This window comes from Antechinus flavipes, chromosome 6 (assembly GCF_016432865.1).
Source record: "Antechinus flavipes isolate AdamAnt ecotype Samford, QLD, Australia chromosome 6, AdamAnt_v2, whole genome shotgun sequence".
In the NCBI taxonomy this organism is placed as follows: Eukaryota; Metazoa; Chordata; class Mammalia; order Dasyuromorphia; family Dasyuridae; genus Antechinus; species Antechinus flavipes.
The window spans coordinates 79,481,705-79,504,934 of NC_067403.1; the positions used below are offsets into that span (position 1 = coordinate 79,481,705).

Below are 23,230 nucleotides of genomic sequence, written 5' to 3' on the forward strand. Positions count from 1 at the left end.
GTCAGAAATCTAGTTCAATTACTTTAAAAGATTTTGGTTCTTTCTTAGAAGAAAGATGTCTCAAATTACATTACTCATCCAGAACAGCAATGGCTAGCTGCTAAATGCTTACTAATTCCTACCATAAAAGGATGTCATTTAGAAATCTCTATTACCTTTGGAGATTTCAATTCTCCTCGCCGCCAGTTTGTATCAATTCTGTGCTGTCTGATGTACGCACTTTTCCATGGACTATGTATGAAACCTGGCTTTATGATTTTTCTTCTTTTGATATGAAGTGGTTCATCAATCCCTGTTTGAAAAAGTATGAAAAAAAAATTTCCATAATTAAGAACACAAAATTTACATATAAAAGCACTGTGAATATTTCCTTTTTTTCTCAAACAAATGTATAAATACTATTTATTCTTCATTATTTTAAAAACTAAATTATTATAATCATAATACTTTTCATTTGTAGAGTGCTTTTAATTTTTCAAATTATTTTCATGACAACTCTTTCATTTGAGTTTCATGACAACTCTATGAAGTAGGATAGATGATACCATAGCCAGGTCCCCATTAGTTCAAATAATGAATTAAGAGGTCCTATGTATTCAAATGTGTCTTATTCAAAGTTGTAATTATGTGAAATATGCTCATTTGGCCTACAAGAGAAAATAAATTAAGTTTATATTTGTCTTTTCATCCAACTATATAATTGACATTTTCCCAATTTCTCATCTATAAACAAAACTACCTTCACCGTTTAAAAAAGTGCTCCATTTTGGGCACCACTTCTTTCTAAAAAACAGGTTGAAGATTTTGGCTCTTACCTTCTTCCTTGCATTTCTCTCTCCAGAGAAGGTTGTCTTCAGCCAGAATTCTCCAGTATCGGCATGTCTGAGCTGCTTGCAGCAGGTCCTTGGGTTCCAGGAATGAAAGCACATAAAGTGCCAGCTGGGAAGAAAATGGTGCCAAATTAAAGCATCATCACCAAAACCTTATAACCACTGTACACAAACACATCCTCAAACTCCCAGAAGATGAAGACTGGTATACTCAAATGATTATCATATATCCAAAGGTAGGTAGGATTGCTGGAAAAAGCAAAAGGATCTAAAAGGTCAAGTTATTGTCACTAATCTAAATAGATAGTTGTTTCCCAACATATTTATTTTAAAATTATAAATGGATCACATTATTATCTTGTTCAATTCTTAAAAAAAAAAAAAAAAAAACTTTTCTACCCTTTTAACTTTCTTAATTGACTTATGTTGTTCAATTAACCCAGAAGTCCTTGCTGATCAATTTTCTTTTCTTGGCGTTATACTATGACTAGCAGGACTTATATCCTACCAATTGCCTATTGCTTTGCATCTACTTAAATGTTATTTGTTAATACTTTTCATGTGTTAAAATGAACTTTCCTTCTACAATATTGCCATTTCCCCCTTCAGTGCTTCCTTCAACAGGAACATTTTATCTATCCAACATAGACTGTCTAAAGAAACATAACAGAACTGAACTGTTTTCTAAACTGATGAAGCACTAGGTATGCAGAGTGTTATGCTAGGCCAAAGGGAATGCTTACATAAGGCAGAATCCATGCTTTCACAGGATTATAAAACATATAAGAAATAACACATAATATATATTTTTATATGATTAGTACATAAGGGAGATGCCAAAGTGCAATGTCAGAGGAGATAATTACTGAATTGGGATCATGAAAATGAGGGAAAATCAAGGAGTGAGATTTTTTTAAAAATTATTTTCAAAACATAGGCATAAATAGTTTTCAACTTTCAATCTTGCAAAACCTTGTATTCCAAATTTTTTTCTCTTTCCCTTCCTCCCTCTATCCCTTTCCTATATGGCAAACAATCCAATATATATGAAACATGGCAATTCTTCTATACATATTCCCACAATTATGCTACACACACACACACACACACACACACACCCCAGATCAAAAAGGAAAAAAAAAATGAGAAGGAAAACAAAATGTAAGCAAACAACAACAAAAAAAGTGAAAATACTATGTTGTAATCCACCCTCAGTCCCCAAATCAGAGCTCTGGGTGCAGATGACTCTTTCCATCGCAGGCCATTGGAACTGGCCTGAATCATATTAAGGAGATATTTAAAGGAAGATGGGAATTCTTAGGCTGAAAGCCAGACCTTCTAGTTAACATATAATACAAACTATCAAAAAAAAGTTATTATCAAATTGTTGAATTTCTTCAACATATATATTCTTGGCAATGAAAGATGAAAAGAAGTAATTATTTTGGCTGGAAAATTATTTTTCACTAGACTGTATCAAAATAATTGTGTTATAATTTCTCCAAATTGTTCTTGTGAATTCTTTGGAGAGAGTAAAAAGAAATATTTATTTACTGAATTGAATGTTTTTGCCCCCTATTAGTTTAGAGAGTCTTCAACATAACATCTGTACATCAATGATAAACATCAACTTATTTTCAGTAAAGAAAAGTTCACTAATATAGTTCAGAAAAGTTAACAAAGTGCTTTGTACACCCTATTTTATTCAGTCCCCTATAACACCCTTGTGAGACAGGTAGAACTACCATAGGTGGGAAAAGCAACTCAAAAAGGCTAAGTTGCAAAATGCATTGGGAAATGTTGAGAGGAAGGGAGAGAGTTGGGTGGAGGGAGAGACGAAGGACAAACAATGAACAAAATTATAAAATTAACTTCACAAATAATTTGAAAATGATCAAATTTAAGATGACTAAGGCAAACAAGAAAACATGACCAAAGAAAGTAATGAGGTTGGACATTCAAGCTTTTTAAAAGGAAGCCATAAAACTTTTAGTATTTTCCCATAAACCAAAATGTTTCATGTGATTAAAAAAAGAGTGCTCCTAAGTATAAAGACCAGGGACAAAGTTGCCATTCAATAAAAGTAAAGTTTAAGTTTCTTTTTTTGAGACCACAAAAGTCATCTAGTCCAACTTTTGCATTTCAAAGAAAGGGAAACCGAAGAGCAGGGAAATGAAGTGATTTACCAGAGATCAAGCAGATAATTAAGTATCAAGAAGTGAGATTTGAATAAAGGTTTTCTGACTCTCAGACCAGAGTTCTCTCCACTGCATTATACTGCCTCTTTCTTGTGTGATAAGTTTCTATACAGTAAATGTGAAGCTTTAGAAGTGATAAGAAACTATTTTCAGTAGCTAGCTTCTAATGCAACATCCCCATTGCAAGATATGATGAGTGACAACCAGAAATATTGAGAAATGGTTTAATTCTTTTTGGTTTTGAAGTTAGCAGTTTTCCTGCTTGGTATAGTAAGACCAATTTGTAGTTAGGAAGTTTTGAGTAGAAATAAAAGGAACAAGAGCCTCAACTCTTTCTTATCATTCTCTTAAAACAATAATAATTCAAAAGAGCATGATGAATTAGTTATTAGCTAAGAAAGTTTCCAAAAATTTCAATGCAGTGATATATGATAATTCATATAAATACATATTAATATTTATTCTCTGCAATGTATTGGGGATGAAAAATGAAAAAAAAATGAATTTTGATTTCTGAATTTTATACACATCCAAACACATAAATGGTGTGTGTGTGGTATATATTTTGTCTTCAAGGAGGAAGAATGTAAAAGATTAAAGGAAATGTGTTAAGAGCTCTAAGAAATGTTGACAGTGATCACTTTTAGTTTGGGGAGAATGAGAAAAGGTTTGGGGGAGGATGATTCTTGAGGTGAACCTTACAGGAAGAAACAATTTCAATGGGCACAGACCTGAAAACTGTATTTGGGGGATGGGCTTGACTAAATGCATGAAGGTGAGAAAAGATCAGAGAGTAGCTACAAACCAATATGGCAAGAACATAAAGTACACAAAAGGGAACAGTATTAAAAGTAGAAAAAGCAGGTTAGTTTCAAATAGTATAAAGTCTTTAAATTAAAAGAACTCAAGATTGTATATTTTATCCTGAAGTAATAAATAAGCACATCACAGGTTGTTTGTTTGGAATTTTGTTTTAAGAGATGAGCTGTATGATTCTATCTAGGTTTTAAGAAAATAATTTGGCAGCTATGTGAAGGACAGATTAAAGAGTGTGAGAAAAGAATCATATAGACTCATAAGGGGTGAGGGAGTTTAAAATAATCCAAATGGAAGAGAAGAATTAGGGTATCAACAGTGTAAATTCCTACAAGGGGACATATAGAAGTTGGGAACTGGCTGGAAGTGAGAAAAGATAAAATGTGAAGAGCCAAATAGGCTTTGAGACATCATCAACTTTATCTTAACTAAGAAGATGGTGGTACCTTCGAGTGAAATTAGGAAATTAGGAAGAGAGGCAGATTTTGAGGCACATTTAATTTTGAATAGGCCAGTTTAAGATCTTAGTGGTAAATTCAGGAAGAAAGATCTATCAGACAACAGAAAATTTGGGACTACAGTTTATGAGATCAAGGCTGGAGATAAAGATTTGGGAGTTAATTTTACAGGAGATTAACTAATGCTAATGAGATCCATGGTATCAGGTGAGATTATCAAAGGAAAAAAGAGAGTAGAGGACAGAGAAGGCTCACAGGGACATATCCTTGGTGAACAAGACAAAGATGATGAACCACTAAAGAAGACTAAGAACAAACCCTCAGGGAGAGAAGAGAGTAAGAAAGCCAGGAAAATTCAGTATAGTAAAACAGTTGAAGGAGGACTGAGTTTCAAGAAAGATCAGGTGGTCAATGGTCCAATGATGAAGAAGGATCAAGGAGGATAAGGACTGAGGAAAGGTAATTAGGTTTCATGAATAAAAGATTACCTTGGAACAAATTTCAGTAGAATAATAGGGATGGAAGTCATATTATAAAAAATTGAGTAGTGAACAAAGGCAGTGATTATACACTACTCTTTATGTTTAGCAACGAAGCAGGGGAGACATTATCAGATGATAGCTTAAGGCAACAGTTCTCAAACTTTTTGGTCTCAGGACCCCTATATATAAACTCTTAAAAATTACTGAAGACCTCCTTCACAATAATTCTTATTTATGTAGATTTTATCTATTGATACTTATTATATTATAAATTAAAACATCAGTATTATTATAAAGATAGTTTTTTGATCTTGTGGATCCCTGGGCCACATTTTAAGAGGAGCTAAATTAAGGAAAGGGCAATGTCAAGATAAAGACTTTTTGTTTTTTTGTTTTCTGGGGGGTGATAATTGGTTTTAATTTTTTTTTAAGTTAGGGAAGATCTAAACATGGTTTGGCAAAAAAGGAGGAGGGTATTTTATCCCCTGAAAAGATACAATAAAAGCAAACTGTATTTCATCAATATCTATTAAAAATATCTATAAAGAATTTTTACTACTAGTTAATTATATTACTTTTTCACTAATTTCAATAGAACTCTAAACTAATAAAGTGGTCATACTTAATAACAATATGAAATATAATGTATATAGGCTTAATGATAATTATGAAAATTTACTGTAATAAAAATTCCTCGACTGCCTTAGTAATTCCTCTCCTCCCCCCACGATAAAGCTAATTGTTGCTTAATTGGACAATAACCAAGATAAGTAATGCTTGGAATTTCCAAAGTGTTAAGAAGCCAGTCCCCTTCATACAGGGCGAAAACAACAGCAAAATGTCAACTCACTACAAATGTTCAGTAAGCCAGTTATTTATGCGTGGCCTTTCAATCCAAGAAGCACTTATCAAACACCTATGTTAAGCAGTGTAATAGTTTCCAGAGATACAAAAAGATAAAAATTAAATCACGCAGAGAAGTAAATACAAAGCTTACAGAAAATAATTCTGTAGGTGTAAACACTAAAAACCAAAAGAATGAGGAAAGGTCTTGTGTGAGTGATGCTAGAGTTGAAAATGAAAGGACCTAAGAATTCTACTCCTGAGGCAGAGGTGGAGCAGAATCTCTCAGACATGGTCACCTCTTCAAAGGCACAGAGAAGGAGATGGAAGCAAGAATCAGCCAATGAGCCAGTTGGGCTCTCTCAGAGTGAGTGAGTGGGAGTAGTATAAAATAAATCAAGAAATACAGGTTGGAGTCAGATTGTAAAGGCCGTTACGCGCCACAAAGAAAAGCCAAACATTTACTAAGCACATGTTTTGTATTAGGCACTGTAATAAGCACTGGGGATTCAATGAAAGGCAAAAATTAAACAATAAACAGTCCTTGCTTTTGCGGAATCTAATGGTGGAGACAACATGCAAAAGACGACATTGGAAAAATACATCCAAGTCCTAGGGATTGCCAGAGAAAACGTCCAGAATCAGAAGATGATCAAGTTTGTGTGCAAGGAACGGCCAGGAGGCCAATATCACCAAAGTCTACATGGGACCAAAAGAATCCATGGGAGCGGGGTGAGAAGACTGGAAGGGGGAGTGACGGAGAGCAGCTTGTGGAGGGCTTTGAATGCCAAAGGGAGGAATTTATACTTGGCCATGGAGACAACAGGGAGGCACTGAAATTGACTGAGTGAGGGGGTGGTACGATCAGACTTGTGCTTAAGGAATATGACTTTGACTGCTGAATGGAAGACAATTCTGGAGCAGGAGGAAACCCATGTTACCGTGGGTGACAAGGTGTGTATGAGAGGAACTTGGAAAGGTAGAATCAATAACAATTTGGTAAGATTTTGGACAGATTTGGACTGAGAGAGGGATGATTAAAGATTAGACCCAAGTTGCAAAGCTAGATAACTAGGAAGATGTAGCATCCTAGAGAGAAACAGGGAAGTAAGAAGTAAAGTCAAATCATAAAAACTATATCCCAGGACTGGTGATCTGTTGGGAGCAGGAAGAAAGAGAAAAGTATCTGCCTTGAACTTGAACTTTCAAAAATGAAAATGGCAAATGCTGGAGGGATGATGGGAAGACAGGCATATCAATACACTGTTGGTAATACTATAAACTGGTCTACCGAATCTAGCATTTATTTTTGTATTACATTGTAATTCACTAACATGGCACAGCCTTTTATCTAAGGAATATAAAAAAATTTTAAAAAGAGGGAAAGATTCTATATAAACAAAATTATTTATAGCAGTATTTTTTTTTCTGTAGTAAAGAAGGAGAATGGGTGTCCATTATTTGGAGTTAAATGATTTGTGATGTATGAATATAATGGGATTTTTTTATATGATATAAGAAACCAGAGAAGTAATCAGTGAATAAAGCAAGACTAAAGATTAGGAGAAAAGGGATATGTGAAAAGGTAGATTTCCAGAAAAAATGAAATCAAGGGCAGAAGTAGAGGAGCTGACCTTGGTTTAAAAAAAAGGTCAAGTTATGAAAGAATGGAGGTTGTTGAGGGGATATCAGATATGGAATTGTGGCAATTAGGATAGCCTTAATCTTTTTGATAAAGCATGACAAAGCATTTGATAAAGCATCCTTTATTAAGAGGGAAGGGTACTTCCATCTTCCTAGTTACCCAACGTTGCAACTTAGGTTGCATGGTTGACCAAGGGGAGTCAAAGAAGGGATCTTTCTATAACATCATGTTGCCTTTCTACATCAAAGACAGACAATGTAATTATATGGTACCAAAATGAATGAGGGTAAAAGAGAAACTCAATAGGGTCAAGTCAGAACAGGAGAAGTTTACAATTTTTGTTTTGGTTTGTTTGTTTTTTTAATAAATAGAAAGATTTCTAACAAAAGGATCTCTTAATTGGATCAAAATCTGGAAAATACCACCTATTAGAAATATTTAATTGACTTGCTAAAGTGAACAAATCTGACTCTGTTCAGTCATACAGGGTCTAAGTAAAGAAGTTCAAAAAGCCCTTGGAACCATGAAATCCAAGTTTTCATGATTTCTGAAAAAGATGACAAAGATGCTTTCTACAAACCCTTGGGATTTCAATTCCAATTTGGGCAAGTAATTTTGCCTGCTGCAATTGCTTTGTTAAGCTTTTGCTTCCACTAACTACTTAGGGCAGTTTAATAGCTGCTACATGGAACCTCACTGGCTCTGTGTCAGGAGTAAAGCACCACAGGGACCTAAAGAATGAGTTGAGAACCATGCATGTTACAGTCAGCTCTTCTACTTACTTGCTACATTTTTTTTAGTATATTTGCTTTGACCCACATCATCTAAACAAATGTCATTTTTTTTTTTTTTTAAGAGCGCCTTAAGAGACCTTTGTGAGATTTTATAAGCCTAATAATCTATTACTGGTTAAGGAATCTGGAGAGCACAGAAAGACACTGGAGAGCAAAGAAGTATTATGTATTATTTACTAAATATATATATAAAGACCATTTTCCTGCTATATAGATTATATTATGCAAATTGATAACAGTTCTTAGATTATTAAATATTGGTTTCAGTTTTATTTCCTCAAGAAATTATGTTTTACTAATATTTACATGTATGAAAGGAACCATTCTATTAAACTAGAAGGAATTTTTATGGGTACTTGAAAAGTACAACATAAACAATACTCATCTATAAAGTTGTCTGTAGACTTTTCCCCATTTCTGAACCAATTTTTGCCATATCTTCCCTTTAAAATGACTTTTCATTTAAATACACTACAAAAGAACACTTAAGTCAAGTCAATAAAATGATTTGCCTTTTGTTATTGGAGATTTATATTTGAATTTGAGCCTCTTAAGATATTTCCCTATTATGTTTAATTCAGACAATAAAATGATTCTTTTTTTTTTTTCCAAAATAATGTCACTATGAAAATCTGAAGTCAAATGCTTTGCTCTTGGTGAAAGAAAGAGAGAAAACTGCTACAAGGAAGAGCAACATTATTTTAATGAAAATAAAAGCCTCTAGACTAAGGGTATTGAGAGAAACTGGGAAATAAATCAAAGGTCAAAGATGAAGAGACTCACTGAGTCCAACATCTGTAAAACGGCTTCTCATTATTAATCTTCTTCTGAAATCAAAGAAACCCATGTCACTTTCTAAAGCCAACTTTACCCAAAAGATTGACTGTTTTGCTACAAGAATTATTGGGAGGGGAAAAACAAAAAACAAAACAAAGTTTTGTTACAAGTGGGACTAAATTTTCTTTTCTTTTATATGAAAGAAAATACACTCCCAGCAAAGATATTTTTCCCAGATGTCTTACCCTGGAATTATACTTAATATCAGTATACATTAATTATGTCATCAGGTTAATTACATTCATATCTGAAATGATAATTATGCACCTTCAGGATCCTTAAGCCATTTGAAATAGTTATATGAAAAGAATTCTCTTTCAAACTCAAATTGCTTATAGCTATAAGCATTATTTGAAATAAGGCAGTATATTTCTTTCACAATTTCTTTTTTCCTAATCTCCATATAGCTAGTGATATACACATAAAACTGAATGAGCTGTGTAAATACCAATTACAATGATGTTCACAAAATATTCTACATATCAGTTTTATTTGCCCCAAAAGCAAATGAATAAACCCCTTGACAAGATGATGTAATTTTTCAAATATATGTTTATTTCTTCTTGAAATTGATTCTGTGTATTATATATCCCCCCAACACATATTGAAAATGCTAATATAAATTTAAATTCCATTAATTTCATGCACTTCTTTAAAATAAAATTGCCCAGAGAAAATGTGAATTGTGGTAAACAAGTACCAGGCAACTTAAATTTTTTAAAAGGATCATAAATTGATAAATTCAGAAGAAATTTAAAAAAATTTTAAAAGCCACTAGTCTTTCCATTCCTACTAGAATTTCAACTTTCAAAACATTACGCTAAAGATTCAGAAACAACCTAAGTAATACATGAAGACTTGTCAATAGTCTGGGAGTTTGAAAAAGTCTTGATGAGACATTCAAAGTAACAGAATTCACTAGAGTTTTCCCTTTTTACATGGGAAATATCCCAGTAGTGGAAAGAAGTCTCTCAGCTTATGAGAATACATTAATCTGAGAATTACATTATTAAAGTCAAGGCAGTTTTGTTAACTTACTGCCCTCTTTAACACCAATTAACTGTGTTAAACTGACAATACTGAATACCATAACTAGCATATAAGTATTTGAAAGTAGCAAAAGATGCTTTATGTAGGTAAAGAGCACCTAGTACCCAACATTAATTGATAATCCTCACCTCTTTGGGGAGCAACGAAATGAAGTCTCGCTGAAACTGAGGCTCTATTACTTGCATCATATGTTTTACTTGTGTTGGTTCACAACTATCAATAAGCTCATCTAAAGCAAGCAGCTTCTCTGGTCCACTCCAGCTCTGTCAAACAGAAAATACCCTTAGCATTAGTATTATTTCAATAGAAGCCTTAAAAAATAATTTGAATATAAAACCTGAGGTAGATTTCTATATCAAGAAAATAAAAATTTAATTGATTAAATTCTTTGAAATTTAGCTTTTAAATAGTAAGTTGCCCTTTAAAAATTTTTAATTACCGCACAATACTCATTAACCAAATTAATTTTTCAAACACGACAAGATTATATTGTAGTTGAACACAAGTAAAATAAAACTATAATTTAAAGTTAGAGTAGCTTAAAAATATTTGCAAAGTTTATGGATTGTGAACCAGGAAGGTTTTTTTTTTTTTTTAATAAGATTATCTTTTTTTTCCTCATTCAAATTTAAATGATAAAATCATTTAGTTTTAAAGTTTCACAAAATAAACCAAAAATTTCCTTTGGAATGGCAATTTCAACTCACCAAAGCTTATTTCATGAAATGCTTTGCATAAAGCTGAAACTTATTTATTACATTATTGTAGTTGCATGTTCATCTGTAACCAGGATTCTCTGGCTGTAAACCAAAATTTTGTTCTGTAAACATCAATTTACATTACTGAGTAAATAGGGAATTTTGATTGGTAATTTTCCTTTCTCTACATTCTTTCTAATGGGCACCATAAAATTGGATGTTTTTAATAAGGCACTCATCTGAGAGTATAGCAGATTAACAACATCATTTGCAGAAAAATTAATAACTGAACATACTGCACATCTGACAAGTGTGTCTTCCACAAACTCAAAGGCCTTTGATTTGTTATTCCAAAACAACTTCAACTAAAATCCCACGAACAATAAAAAATGGTAACTGATTTAAATGGTTAAATTAGAACCTGAATAAAGAAATAAAAAAAAGTTGACATGAAATGGGATGCCACAATACTGGAAATCAATACATAATCACATGTTATATATATAAGTTTTTAAAATGACATCCATGAATATAACAAGACAAAAAAGGGCACTGGGCAAGGGGGTATTAAAATATTAAATCTGTTTTTTCAAACTTCTTTAAAATAAAGACCACGGTTGTTAGGTCCTTTGTTTATCTCATTAATATAAAGTGGTATTATTTTGCATGCATATACTGTTTTCTATTAAAGCAAAGGTTTAAAAACTCAGATCAAATAAAGCAATACTCCCATTTTTGAGAATTAATAAAGTCATCAAACTAATGTCAGACAAATCAGAGACAGAGTTAGATGAAGAAAATTAATTCTTTACTCTATTTCTGGCCAAGACAGGGAGTTTGGACTTGATCTAATAACTGACATTGTACTGCAGATAAAAGCAAACTGAAGTTATGATGTAACTAGCTCAGATATTGTTGTAGCCATCTTTGGAGATTTCTACTTAAATACCTTTTTTTAAAAGTACAATTTACATGATACCTATATGCATACATGTACATTTACATAATTTATATATATATATATGCATGATGTACTGTACACACACACACACACACACACATCCATATCGTTACTTTAAAGTTGTCCTTCAGTTGAAATCACTATGCTACATAATGAAATAAAGAGAGATTATCTCTGTCTCTTTGCCTTTGTATACACCATTTTTTCTCACCCTAAGTTAGGAAAGAGAAGTAAATTAAATTATTTCATTTGTTGAAATATATTGTCTCATTTTATTCTCACAAAAGAACTCATGGTAAGGTAAGTGTAGTTTAAATAGCACCAGTCTGAGACTCTGGAGATCCAGATTTTAGTTTTGAATTGGCTCACTAATGTGCTATGTAAAAAAACTTGGACAAGTCACTTTAACTCTGGATCTCAGCTTCTTCATCTGTAAAATAAGAAGTTAGCCTAGGCAACCTCTAAGAGATCTTCACAGACCTAATATCATTCTGTTTCAAATAATATTGGATAAAGCAAAAGCCATGCAAATGAGTTTCTTAAATTTTGTTTCAGTAAGATTTGACATTCATCAATTATAGACAAACAGGCCTAATTAGGACCTTTAGAAAATCAGTCATTTGAAGTCTGATATTTGATTTGAAATAATGACACAACTCTTAAGATTCCTCCTTTCTCTGTCACACTTCACTATTCTGGCACCAAAAAAAAAAAAAAAATACAATGAACTACCTTTCTGGAAAACAACAAAATGAATTCCCTGCATGTATAGACTTACTCCAAGTGATAAGCTTAGCTCCAAATTTTACATTTGATTATGACTTTGCAGCAATGAGAATAGCTAATTATTGTACTGAGAAGGGAAAATGAGGATAAGGGAGTTGATGGAAAAGTGCTCGACAAAACTGTAAATGATGAATTCAACTACCATTCATTAACTGTGACTTCAGGTAGGACATAACTTCTCTGGGCTTTGTTTTCTTCATTTATAAAGGGAATAGCTAGATTTCTAAGGTCTCTTCTACTTCAAAAATTCCATAATTTTATTTGTTATGTTATTTTTTTAATGGAGATAATTATCCTTTGTTCCCCCCTTTCCCCCCAACCCCAAAATAAGTATATACTTTTCTTTGGTCTTCTACTTTAAGATATCATAGGAGAGAAACAGTTATAACTGAAGGGTAAGGAAATGAAAAGCTACAATTTGTAGAGAAATAATGGGCAGCAAATGCCAATTGCAAGGTTTAAAATTCTCTGTTGAATTTATATTTTATTTCATGAAATTTTGAGTTAGAAGCGAATTTAGACATCATTTAGCTCAACTTTTCAAGTCAATAGCACACTGCAGTATGCCTCCCCCAATCTAAAGATAGACAAGACAGTCTCCATATACCATATCTCCCATCTCTCCCTTGCTAATATATTTAGTTATTCAAGCACTCTTTGCGATTTGATTTCTTTGTAATACTGTCTGAAACTAATAGTTAAGTAATACTTATAATTTTTTTTTCTGTGAAAAAAGCACTGTGAAAGCCCATTAGTATATAAAATAAGAGTATCTAAACAAAATGAGAAAGAATGGAAAGAAATGCTAGAGAGTATGTAGTGCCACTATTTCCAAGGGTCAACATGAAAAGGGGGAAGGGGAATCATTTAGTACATTACACCTACTATAATGTAGTTCCTTTTGTCACTACATTTAAATTCTAAAAAATAATAAAAAAGAGTATTTTCAATTAATTATTTCTGAAAATTTGCTTTGAACTCAAGGACAACTCCTCACCCCTCACATGTTCAATATATTATTAAGAAAATACATGTTCTGAACAGATGGACTATTCATGAATCCAGAATAAGTGATAATAAATGGATAACCTGAGTGATACATAAGTACTCAGGAAGTGTGTAAAAGAACATGAGATTTCTAATTTGTGAGAAATGCGGGGAGGATTTATGGGAGGTCATGGACAAAAATCATAAAGAACAAAAAGCTATGGAAAGTCTGTAATTTGCAGCTGGAGTTCATATATCTATGAACAAATATAGATATTATATTCATAGACAAAATATAAATACATCTATGGGCAACCCCAAGTAAATCTTAATAAAAAGACAGATTAAGGAAATTATATTATTTATATTTTAAACTATTCTGAATCTTTTTTAAGAGGGAAAAATCTTATGGCACCCAAAAGAACCTAAAACCAGCTGAAACATTAGTTGTGGTTGCCCACCCCCACCCCCACCCCCCAAAAAACAAGCCAAATTTGGTAAAACAAAAACTTGAACTATATTAAAATTTTGTCTTGTTTGTCTTTAATATGTATTCTTTTTGCAAAGTGACTAATTTTTAGTTTCCTCTGATCTAAAATGCTTTTTCATTTATGCCCATTCTATTTACAATGACTAAAGAAATACTGTCAATACTGATGGAGTTAGATCAAACCAGAGCTATAGCAGTGGCTCAGGAGCAATTGCAAAATAGTTAGGGGACAAGATATCCCATGTTGCTAGTTAAGTACAGAAAATTCAACACTGAGTATGTCCCAACAGTGTGTTCACAGAAATCATGCCATTTTCATTATACTTTTGCTATATCACATAGGTCAAATTTAACACAATGAATATGTCTCTTTTTAATATAAAATTAAATCTACTAGTTGGACATTTAAATAAACTTTTAAGAGATGAGTCTTTAGTAGAGAGTGTCATTTCTAGCAGCTTTGACACAAATACTGAAGATAAAGAGTATAGCAAAACATCAACATTTTGGGGGTGTTAGAAACCTGATACTTAAAAAATTAAGGCATATTTTTATGCCTTAAAAATTAAAAAAATTTAAGACTACCTATTTAGCTAGCCTTTCATTGTGAATATATTTCTTTGTTACAGAAAACTTATGTGGAAAAAAAAAAGCAGTCTACCTCTAGGGATAATTTGAAATGTCACTGTTGGTAATCACAAACAAGTTTTGCTCATTGAAACCTTTTCCCTTTTGAAGCAATGATCACATTGACAAATGATAGCCTACCACTTTAGATTTTGTTGGGGATATCTGTCCTTCTTTCAGGCAATTCAATTGATCCAAGTCTCAAGTTTTACATTTTTCTCCCTTTTATGTACTCTATTTTTTAGAAAGCTGATAGTAATTACTCACTTATGGGATTCTTAATAATTAATAAGATGAGACAGCATCAAAACAAATAAACATTGTAAAAGATATCATCAATAAAACATTCTTGTAAAAGTACTGCCCAGATGCCAAACACTGCAGGCTGATCAATGAGGAAAAATGGGATAAAACCAAATAATCAAATATGACTTTGGTTCTCCATCCACAAAACAAAAACATAATTGGTTAGGTCATTAAAATGAGGAGTGAAACTTTGCCCTGGGCTGCCTTCTGACACTGTGGAAATTTGAGATAATTTGCTCATATTAAACATTTTCTTTTGAGACAGGCTGCCATGATGAAAATTTCACTCATTACTAGTACTACTAATTTTCCATCATGTTGGTATTAGAGTATGAAGAAAACAGCTTATGTTCTTTTTTGAAAACAGTAAACCTCAAAGAAGGAAAAGTTTAAAAACATACATATATAAACAATTACACCCTTTTTGCATTCATCAGAGAGCTAAATTTAAAATCTCTTATATGAATTGTTTTTCAAAGTAGCTCTTGAAAACTTAAAACGTGCAATTTCCATCTCTCACTATAAAGAAATATGTTTATAAAGAAATGATGCCAATACTGGGATGTTTTACTATAAAAACTGAAATCACAGATAAGTTCAATTTTAAGTTAAAACAAAGGAAAACTGTCTTCAAATAAGTTGGTAAATAATGGATTTCTAAATGATATACTTAATATGTAAATATTATAATTATATATTACATAAAATATATTCTTATTTATTTAGGAAATACATGTAGGGCTACTACTAGGTCATTCATTGTAGGGGAAAATCTAGTGTACATTTTTCAATTCCTTTAGCTTTTAGTTTGTTATCTAAAATAATATATGATTACAATTCAACTAAAATCAACTTGGTGGATGCAAAAGGATGTGTTTAAGTACATCGACATAATTTTAAAATCTACATTGCTGCCTAAGTGCCTAAAAAGTAATTTTTAAAAAAATGTACTTTCTGGTTTTTTTGCTTAGATTCAAGAACCCAGTTACAAAATGAAGACAATTTTTGAAATCTAAAATTATCTCTTCAAATAATTAAAGTATATTCTTGTTAGACACCTTCCTCTCTGCATTCGTAGACCCTCAGGGAGTGAGAGTGTTCAGAGTGTTGAGTGAGGCAGTAAGTCATATTTGCTTAGCTTGTTTAGTGGTATGCTTGGCTGAAGATCCAAGAAGCACTTTCAGCTTACCTTATTTGTATCAGTAGGCAATATACTAGTATATCAGTATACCAGCTTTTTCCTCAAAATTTTCAGTATTTAAGACTTATGAGGTAGTTAGAAAGGTCTTAAATGGTTTAAGTGTTTAGAAAGCTACTTCTTGCTGTGAGCTTGGAACTTATGTAAGGTGCATTAACTCCTTTGGGCCACTAGTGGAGGTAGTAAATGCCCACTTTGGCATACTAAAGAGAAGTACGTTAAGGAAGCATCTTAACATAATGCTGGGGCATGGAGCAATATGGTTTCAAAAGCTGCAAGGCAACACCAGAAATCAAGTATAATAAATGAACAAAAAACAAATGTACAAAAGAAATTTTCTCGATCTAAAATCAAAAGGTTTTAATGACTGGATAACACTAGATAGTCTTTTTAAAATTACTGCTATTCAAAATTTTAAATTAATCTTTTATAACTAATGATTAAGGAAAACAATCTGAAGTCTAGATTTGTCACCTGAAACATTTTCAGCCATTCCTGAAGGCCCGTGGGTGGCTGGACAGATGTAATTCGGCGCCTTTGTTGACCTTGGCCATTGGCAGCTCTGAGGTCCCCAAATGTAGTAGGTGTTGCTGAGCATGGCACCAGGCCAGTAGTGCTGCAAAACAAACAACAGAGATGGTACTACACAGATAATTGCTCTCTACCTACCCACCCCCAAACTTTAAAATAAGGAGTTTCTTAATTCCAAAAGGTAATGATGATAGGGCACATATTACATATATTAACCATTTATTTGAAAATTCCCCAGAGAACATGGAGATAAGTAAAACTTATTTTTTCTATTCTTAGACTTAGTTTCCTCCCTCCCACATAACCACCTGTTACTATCACAACAGTACAGTTCCTCTCAAGAGAATCAAAAAATCTCCATGGTAAAGCTGCTAATGTAAATTGCTAGTAGGGAATAAGTAAACAAATGACATCAAAATATTTAATTGATCTTAGAACTCACATATCCTACTACCTGAGACTGTGGATGTACCCTCCCTCTCAGCTTTACTTTACATTGAAAGTTAAAGTTTAAATTATCTCCTTAGAAGAGAATTGGGATAGAGTTTCAATTATCCAGGAGAAATAATCTAAGTGTTTATATTTAATAAGCTGCATAGTATGTGAGAACCTAAAAAAATAGAAGCATTAGATCCAATGGTTCTGAATTTTGCAAATCAAATTATTTCTGAATTTTGCTCTGCATGTCCTCATAATTTCCCCTCACTATTATGGTCTAGTCCTCTCTAATTATATATAACTGACAGGGATATTCTCTGGTTTGAAATTTTGTATCATTTTTATGCAGAAGATATCTAAGTAGAGAAGAGAGACTGGAAAAATGTAAATCTAAAATATAATAGAGAACACCTAAATATTTTTGTTCAATAAATTTAAGTAGAAAGATTACTTTTTAGGGGAAAAACATTAATAATTCAGTTTCCTCATTTGTAAAACTAGGGCACTAGAGTAGACGATCTCAAAGGAGGCTTTTGTAGTTCTAAAAATTATATGCTCCTACATACAGATGCCTACTGATAATACACTGTCTTAATCTTAATTATAATACTATTTTATTTTTTTAATTAAGAAATATAAAATTTGTTTGAAGTCATAAAAATCAAGAATAAATGTGATCATTTTAATCTTTCCTTACTAGAGGCCTTCAATGAATATATTTAGTGATGCTTTTGCAAGGGCAAGCAAATCACAATAGCAAAATACATTACATTTATTCCATTAACTTTTTTTTTTAAAGCAATTACTACATGCAATACATTACAAATTCAATTCACTATGCTACTTCTGAGGGTTTTCAAATCTAAACAATGGAAATAAATGGAATCTTATTGCTATAGGTGATTATCAATGTTTTGATAATTGATGAAAATGTCAACTTATGAAATAATTGTACGTCTTTATCAATTCTCATCATTTCTCACAGTCTTATTCTTTACAAAATCTCCTGCTCTATAATTTAAATATTTCAGACTACAAAATGAACACCATGTAGCCTTAAACTGCTTTGGCTTATTTCTACTAATTTCCTACTTCCAAATTTCAAAATGAAGATTCTGCTTTTCTCTTCAAGAGGAAATGAGTTAATTTCATTTTCTAAAATAAGAATGATCTATGCTTATGTCTTGTATGGCACAATATGATGTGAAAAAGATCTCTTTACTCATTATCACATGTTCAAAATGGCAAACATGAATTTTGATAACTGGAAAATCATCCAAAATAATCCAAAATTAAATTAGACATTTAATCTAATCCTATTTACTGAGATTATTTGTGAAAAAGCTAATTCAACTTCTACCTTTTCTTGTTTTAAATCAACCAAAAGAAAAACCTACTAGTTTCTTTTATGGTTATCAGAAAATCATGAAAGCCTATTTTTTATTCTTGTTTCTGGGATATATTATGAAAAAGTGACATCGAACTAAACCCAAAAAGGTTATATTCCTAAGAATACAAAAAATAAATACAAATAAAATTCAAGAAGTGAAAGTGGGCCTTTCTTTGAAATTGTTAATTATTCAGGAGAAACATCATTGGCGAAGCTAAAGAGGTTAGACTCAATGACCTCTAAGATCCTTTTCAACTCTAAAGCTATTTACTTGTATGGAAAACCAATTTAAACTAAGTTTTTTATATAGTGAAATATACCATAGTAATTATGTGTGTGCATGTGAGGTGTATATATGTGTGTGTATGTGTGTCCATGTGTGTAGCACAGTACTATAAGGAATAACTGAAATAATATGCTTTTTGTTGTTGTTGCTGTCCATGCCCAACTCTTCATGACCTCACATTTGGGATTTTCTTGGCAAAGATACGGGACAGATTTGCCATTTCCTTCGCTACCTTATTTGACAGATGAGGAAACTGAGGCAGTTAAGTGACTTGCCCAAGGTCACATAGCTAGCAAGCACCTGAGGATAGATTTGAATTTAGGAAGACAAGCCTTCCTGACTTTAAGCTAGTCACTCTATTTACTATGCCATCTAGCTGCCAAACTATAAAGCGTTATATATAGTATTATTAGACTAAAAAAGAGAAAAAAGCTAATTTCTTTCATTTTACTGCCCTTAGTAATAAGGCAAGTGAAATACCTGTGCTAAAATAAAGTTTTCATGATGCTTAAAAATTAATATGAAATATTTTTATACATCCCAGTTCACATCAATTATCATTGCTAATAGAGCACAGGAATAACAGTGAAATCCATAGATACATCCTAATTCTCATTTTGCCACTAATTGAAACTCCCCCAGTTATCAAATCCTTTAGCAAGGCAGCTAATAAAAATAAGAAAACAGACTGAGAGTTTCATTCCCTTTATCATTTCACACCCTCTGCTGCCCAAAAACAGTGAAACTGTCTAAGGGTAGGCAAGCAAGAAGAAAAGAAAAACCTAAGACAGAGAATATCTACAAATCAGAGTTAAGACAGTACTAGAAGAACTAAGAATTGATTGAGGGAAAAAGTATACATTTTTTTCATACTACATTGCCTTCCCTTCAATTGTCTTGTACTATAAACAGTCATAATTATACAGAATCATGAGACTCTAAACAGAAGAATCTGAAAAAGTAATGTCTTCTGGAATTGAACTAAAGAAAAAATTTATTGCAAGTAGATTAATGGAAGTAAACATAAGTCAGAAATGAAGGAGAGAGTGTGTGTGTGTGTGTGTGTGTGTAGGGGAAGGATGGGGAGTGGGATTTCTGGTGGTTGGTTTTATATAAAAGCAACAACTTAAGTCATAAGAATCATTTCTCCTAAACATTTATCAAGAGTAAGAAGGAAAGAAAGAAATGCATCAATAAAAATTTTACATGCCAACTTCCATTCTGGTATATATTCAAAGAAATCTGAAGACAATTGGAAAATATAAATTTAAATTCCGAAGAATTGATACCTTTTTTTAATTTTTAAAGGATATACACACACCATCAAAAGTTACTTTTAATTGGTAGCTTAATAGATAGTATGCTTAAGTTAGGCTAATTAGCATGAGAGTAGGAAAAGTTTTGTAGTGACGTATAAATCCTCAAATGATGGAATGCTTCAGTAAGACACAAGAGAACAATTGTAGTTAGTTGTTATGGTAACTATTGGACTGGTATGGAAATGTATGTTCTGAAAACATGTAAGAACTACTAAGCAAGTAAAATGTGAATTTTAACAATAATTTCAAGAAATAAACTCTAGTTAGTAATTATGAGGTTTGTATTATTAGTTTAAAATTGAGACTTCAATTTTGCATGTATAAATTTCTACCTTAGGATCACAGTTGCTATAGCAACATGATACTCACATTTTGGGATTTCCTTTTCAGAATTTCTTAAGGACTGTGCTTTTAAAATTGTATTCAGTTCACATTTTTGTCTTCAGTGAAAGCTTCTATGTATGAAATGTTTTGCTCCATAGGTAATTGTTGGAACAACACAAATTCTTAAATAAGAAACATTGACCCCTCCTTTATTAAAAAAAAAAAAATCTTAACACTAATGAAATATAATCATTTTAAATCATCAACAATTTAAAATAAATGAAAAGCTGTGTTTTGTCATAGCCAACTGGAAAAAGAGGACATATGTAACATTATAAGAGAGTTATTTCATGTAATTACCTTGTATATTCTGAGACTTTGCATGGTTTCTTTCCCAAAGAAAATGACCGGACCTCAGAACCATGGTCCAACTTTCTTTTCATCTACAAGATAAAAAAGTACATGCTTTAAAATTTTTTCCACTATGCCATTTTTAGGTAGCAATACTGAACATTTTTAAATTTTCACCTAAATCAAACTGTCACAGCTGGAAGGAATCTCAGAAATGATCTACCATAAAACAGAATATTAAAAAAAAAAAAAAAAAAGCTTAGAATTTTAGCAGGATGCCATTAATTAAATAAATACAAATATTAAAGTTTTATTATGATACATGTACATTAATTCACAAAATGCCCAGATATAAGTATCTTTTTTTCACTTATTTATTTTTTTGTTGATGTGGTATGACTTTGTTACTATGTATTTCCGTCATCTATTTTCTGTAAGAAAAACATGTCTCATGATAGCTCATACAGATAAGGAGCAAATTTAAGACGTACCCCTCTCCTCTTGAACTACATTTAATTTTACAGCATTTTGGGCTTATTTCTTAGACTTTTTTTTTTTTTTTAGCAAAATTAGATGAACTTTTGAAACACATTGACATTTACTATAAGGAAAAGAAAATAAAAGTCATTAAATCTAATTGTAAATATCAGCTGTGATTTAAATAATTAATAACAGGCAGAAAGCATATTGAAAGAAAAAAATCATAAAATTAAAGGGCTAGCTATCAGAAAAAGGAATAACATGATTGGGGGGAAAAAAATCAATGGATGCATCATTAAGTTTCCATATGCACATACATACATTTAAAACTAAAATAATCTAATGCTACTCTAAAATGCTCCAAATCTTCAAAGCAAGGGATACAATTAATATCTACATAGTTGTGCCATCCTAAGAGGCAAATGCAAGATCCAGGTTTTAAATGATACATCTTGCTTCACTACACAACACTGTACAAAAAAATTTTAAGAATGCTGTTTTAATGATAATGATATTATGTGTTCACTTTCATATCATTTTACTTTTTGCAGAATAGTAGAATATTAAGTTGTAGAACATACTTCAATATTTGTCAGTTGAGTTTGCCCCTAAGTACATTTATTTAAAAACTGAAAAAGAATTAAATCTGATGGTAAAAATTCAACTCCCCCCCCCCAGCCTTAAATGTTTCCTCCCCTATGTTTGTTCCCTGATTTACTATTGTACTCAAGGTATATGAGAAAACCCAATAGCCTCCAAAGTGATGGATAGCCTCTTTCATTTCTATGATTAAAAAAAAAAGAAGCAGCAGCAGCAGCTTACATTGCAAGAACCTTGTTTTCCTGCCTATTGCCTCACATGGGAACATCACAGAAAAACATGCTATACAACATTAAAACTAAAAAGAACTCTAAGCTCCCAAAACAAACCTGCAGAGCAATGCTGGGGATAATGAGTACCATCTTTTTAACATCATGTAGGAAAAACCAGCAAAAACACAGAGAGTTTATTCCATGGTTCACAACAGCTAACTGGAGAAGACTAAAGCTGGTCTTCTCTGCTACCTTGAAGAAGTTTCCCTGCTCATTAAATCTGTTTTAAAGTCATTCTTAAAGAAATCATTGTTTCTCCTTCCTAAAGCAGATTTGTTTTTTAAAGAAGTAGAACAAAATAAAAGCTGGGACAAAATTCTTATTTGATGTATGTCGAAATACAGATGTATACACACACGCATCCATGCACCAAAGGACGAGTGTAGAATGCCTTAAAAAAATGTTCTGGTCTTTGGATAACTATCTCATTGGTGCATATTTTAACATTTACTATGGGAAAAACAAAAAACCTTGGGTATCTGTTCTAATTAAGTTGGTAAGTAGGACTGGCTTTCACAACTTCTCAGGATCACTCATAAATAATACGGGTGCAGTTGCCATTTGACACACTAAAAAACTTTATTCCTATCTTACAGATTCTCCAATGAATAAATTGCCCAATGTAATGCCTTAAGGAAATACTCGTAAAAGACTGTCAGAAAAAAAAAAAATCAAATATATACACTGAAATTCAAAAGTCGTTTAAATGACATATAGTTTACTGAAACCCTGACTTGCAAATATAATCAATTTTTGCACATTTTGGTAGAGAAGGATACTGAATGAATTTTAAAAGAAATGCAAATCTAATTCTCAAGAGCTGTAGCAATCCTACACTTCACCACAACCAAGTAAGGGGGGAAAAACCCATGTATAAGATGGAAAAATCAGATTTAAGATTCATTAACAACCAACTAAGGTTAAAGAATTTCCAGGTCAGCATTTAGAGAGCTACATTTCAAAGTCATAACAGATTTCTGGTGCTAAATGCTCAGTTTTAAAATGGCACTACTTATTCAGATTCCTAAATTCGAGCTTTTTACGGCTATGTTCTCTTCCTTATTTGCTTTCAATCACAGCATAAAACAGAATACCAGGCATCTAGCCACCCACCAAAATTAGAGGATACTGCAGCCATCTCTGATGATACAGATTTTCCTCCTTAGCCAAGCACACACACACACACACACACACACACACACACACACACACACACACACACACACGCTAGGA

The 23,230-nt window shown here is 32.2% G+C and overlaps 1 protein-coding gene across 3 annotated transcripts in view; it reads right to left on the minus strand.

Annotated features, from left to right (window-relative positions):
• The window catches only part of FBXW7 (F-box and WD repeat domain containing 7), a 109,468-nt gene that overhangs the window by 11,158 nt on the left and 75,080 nt on the right, over window positions 1-23,230 (minus strand). For all 3 annotated transcript variants that reach the window (XM_051966181.1, XM_051966183.1, XM_051966182.1), the window contains 5 exons: window positions 20,655-20,737; window positions 16,481-16,622; window positions 10,082-10,216; window positions 816-939; window positions 156-292 (listed from right to left, as the gene is read on the minus strand). In XM_051966181.1, the coding sequence (XP_051822141.1) occupies window positions 156-292; window positions 816-939; window positions 10,082-10,216; window positions 16,481-16,622; window positions 20,655-20,737 (621 nt within the window). The remainder of the gene's footprint in view (window positions 1-155; window positions 293-815; window positions 940-10,081; window positions 10,217-16,480; window positions 16,623-20,654; window positions 20,738-23,230) is intronic.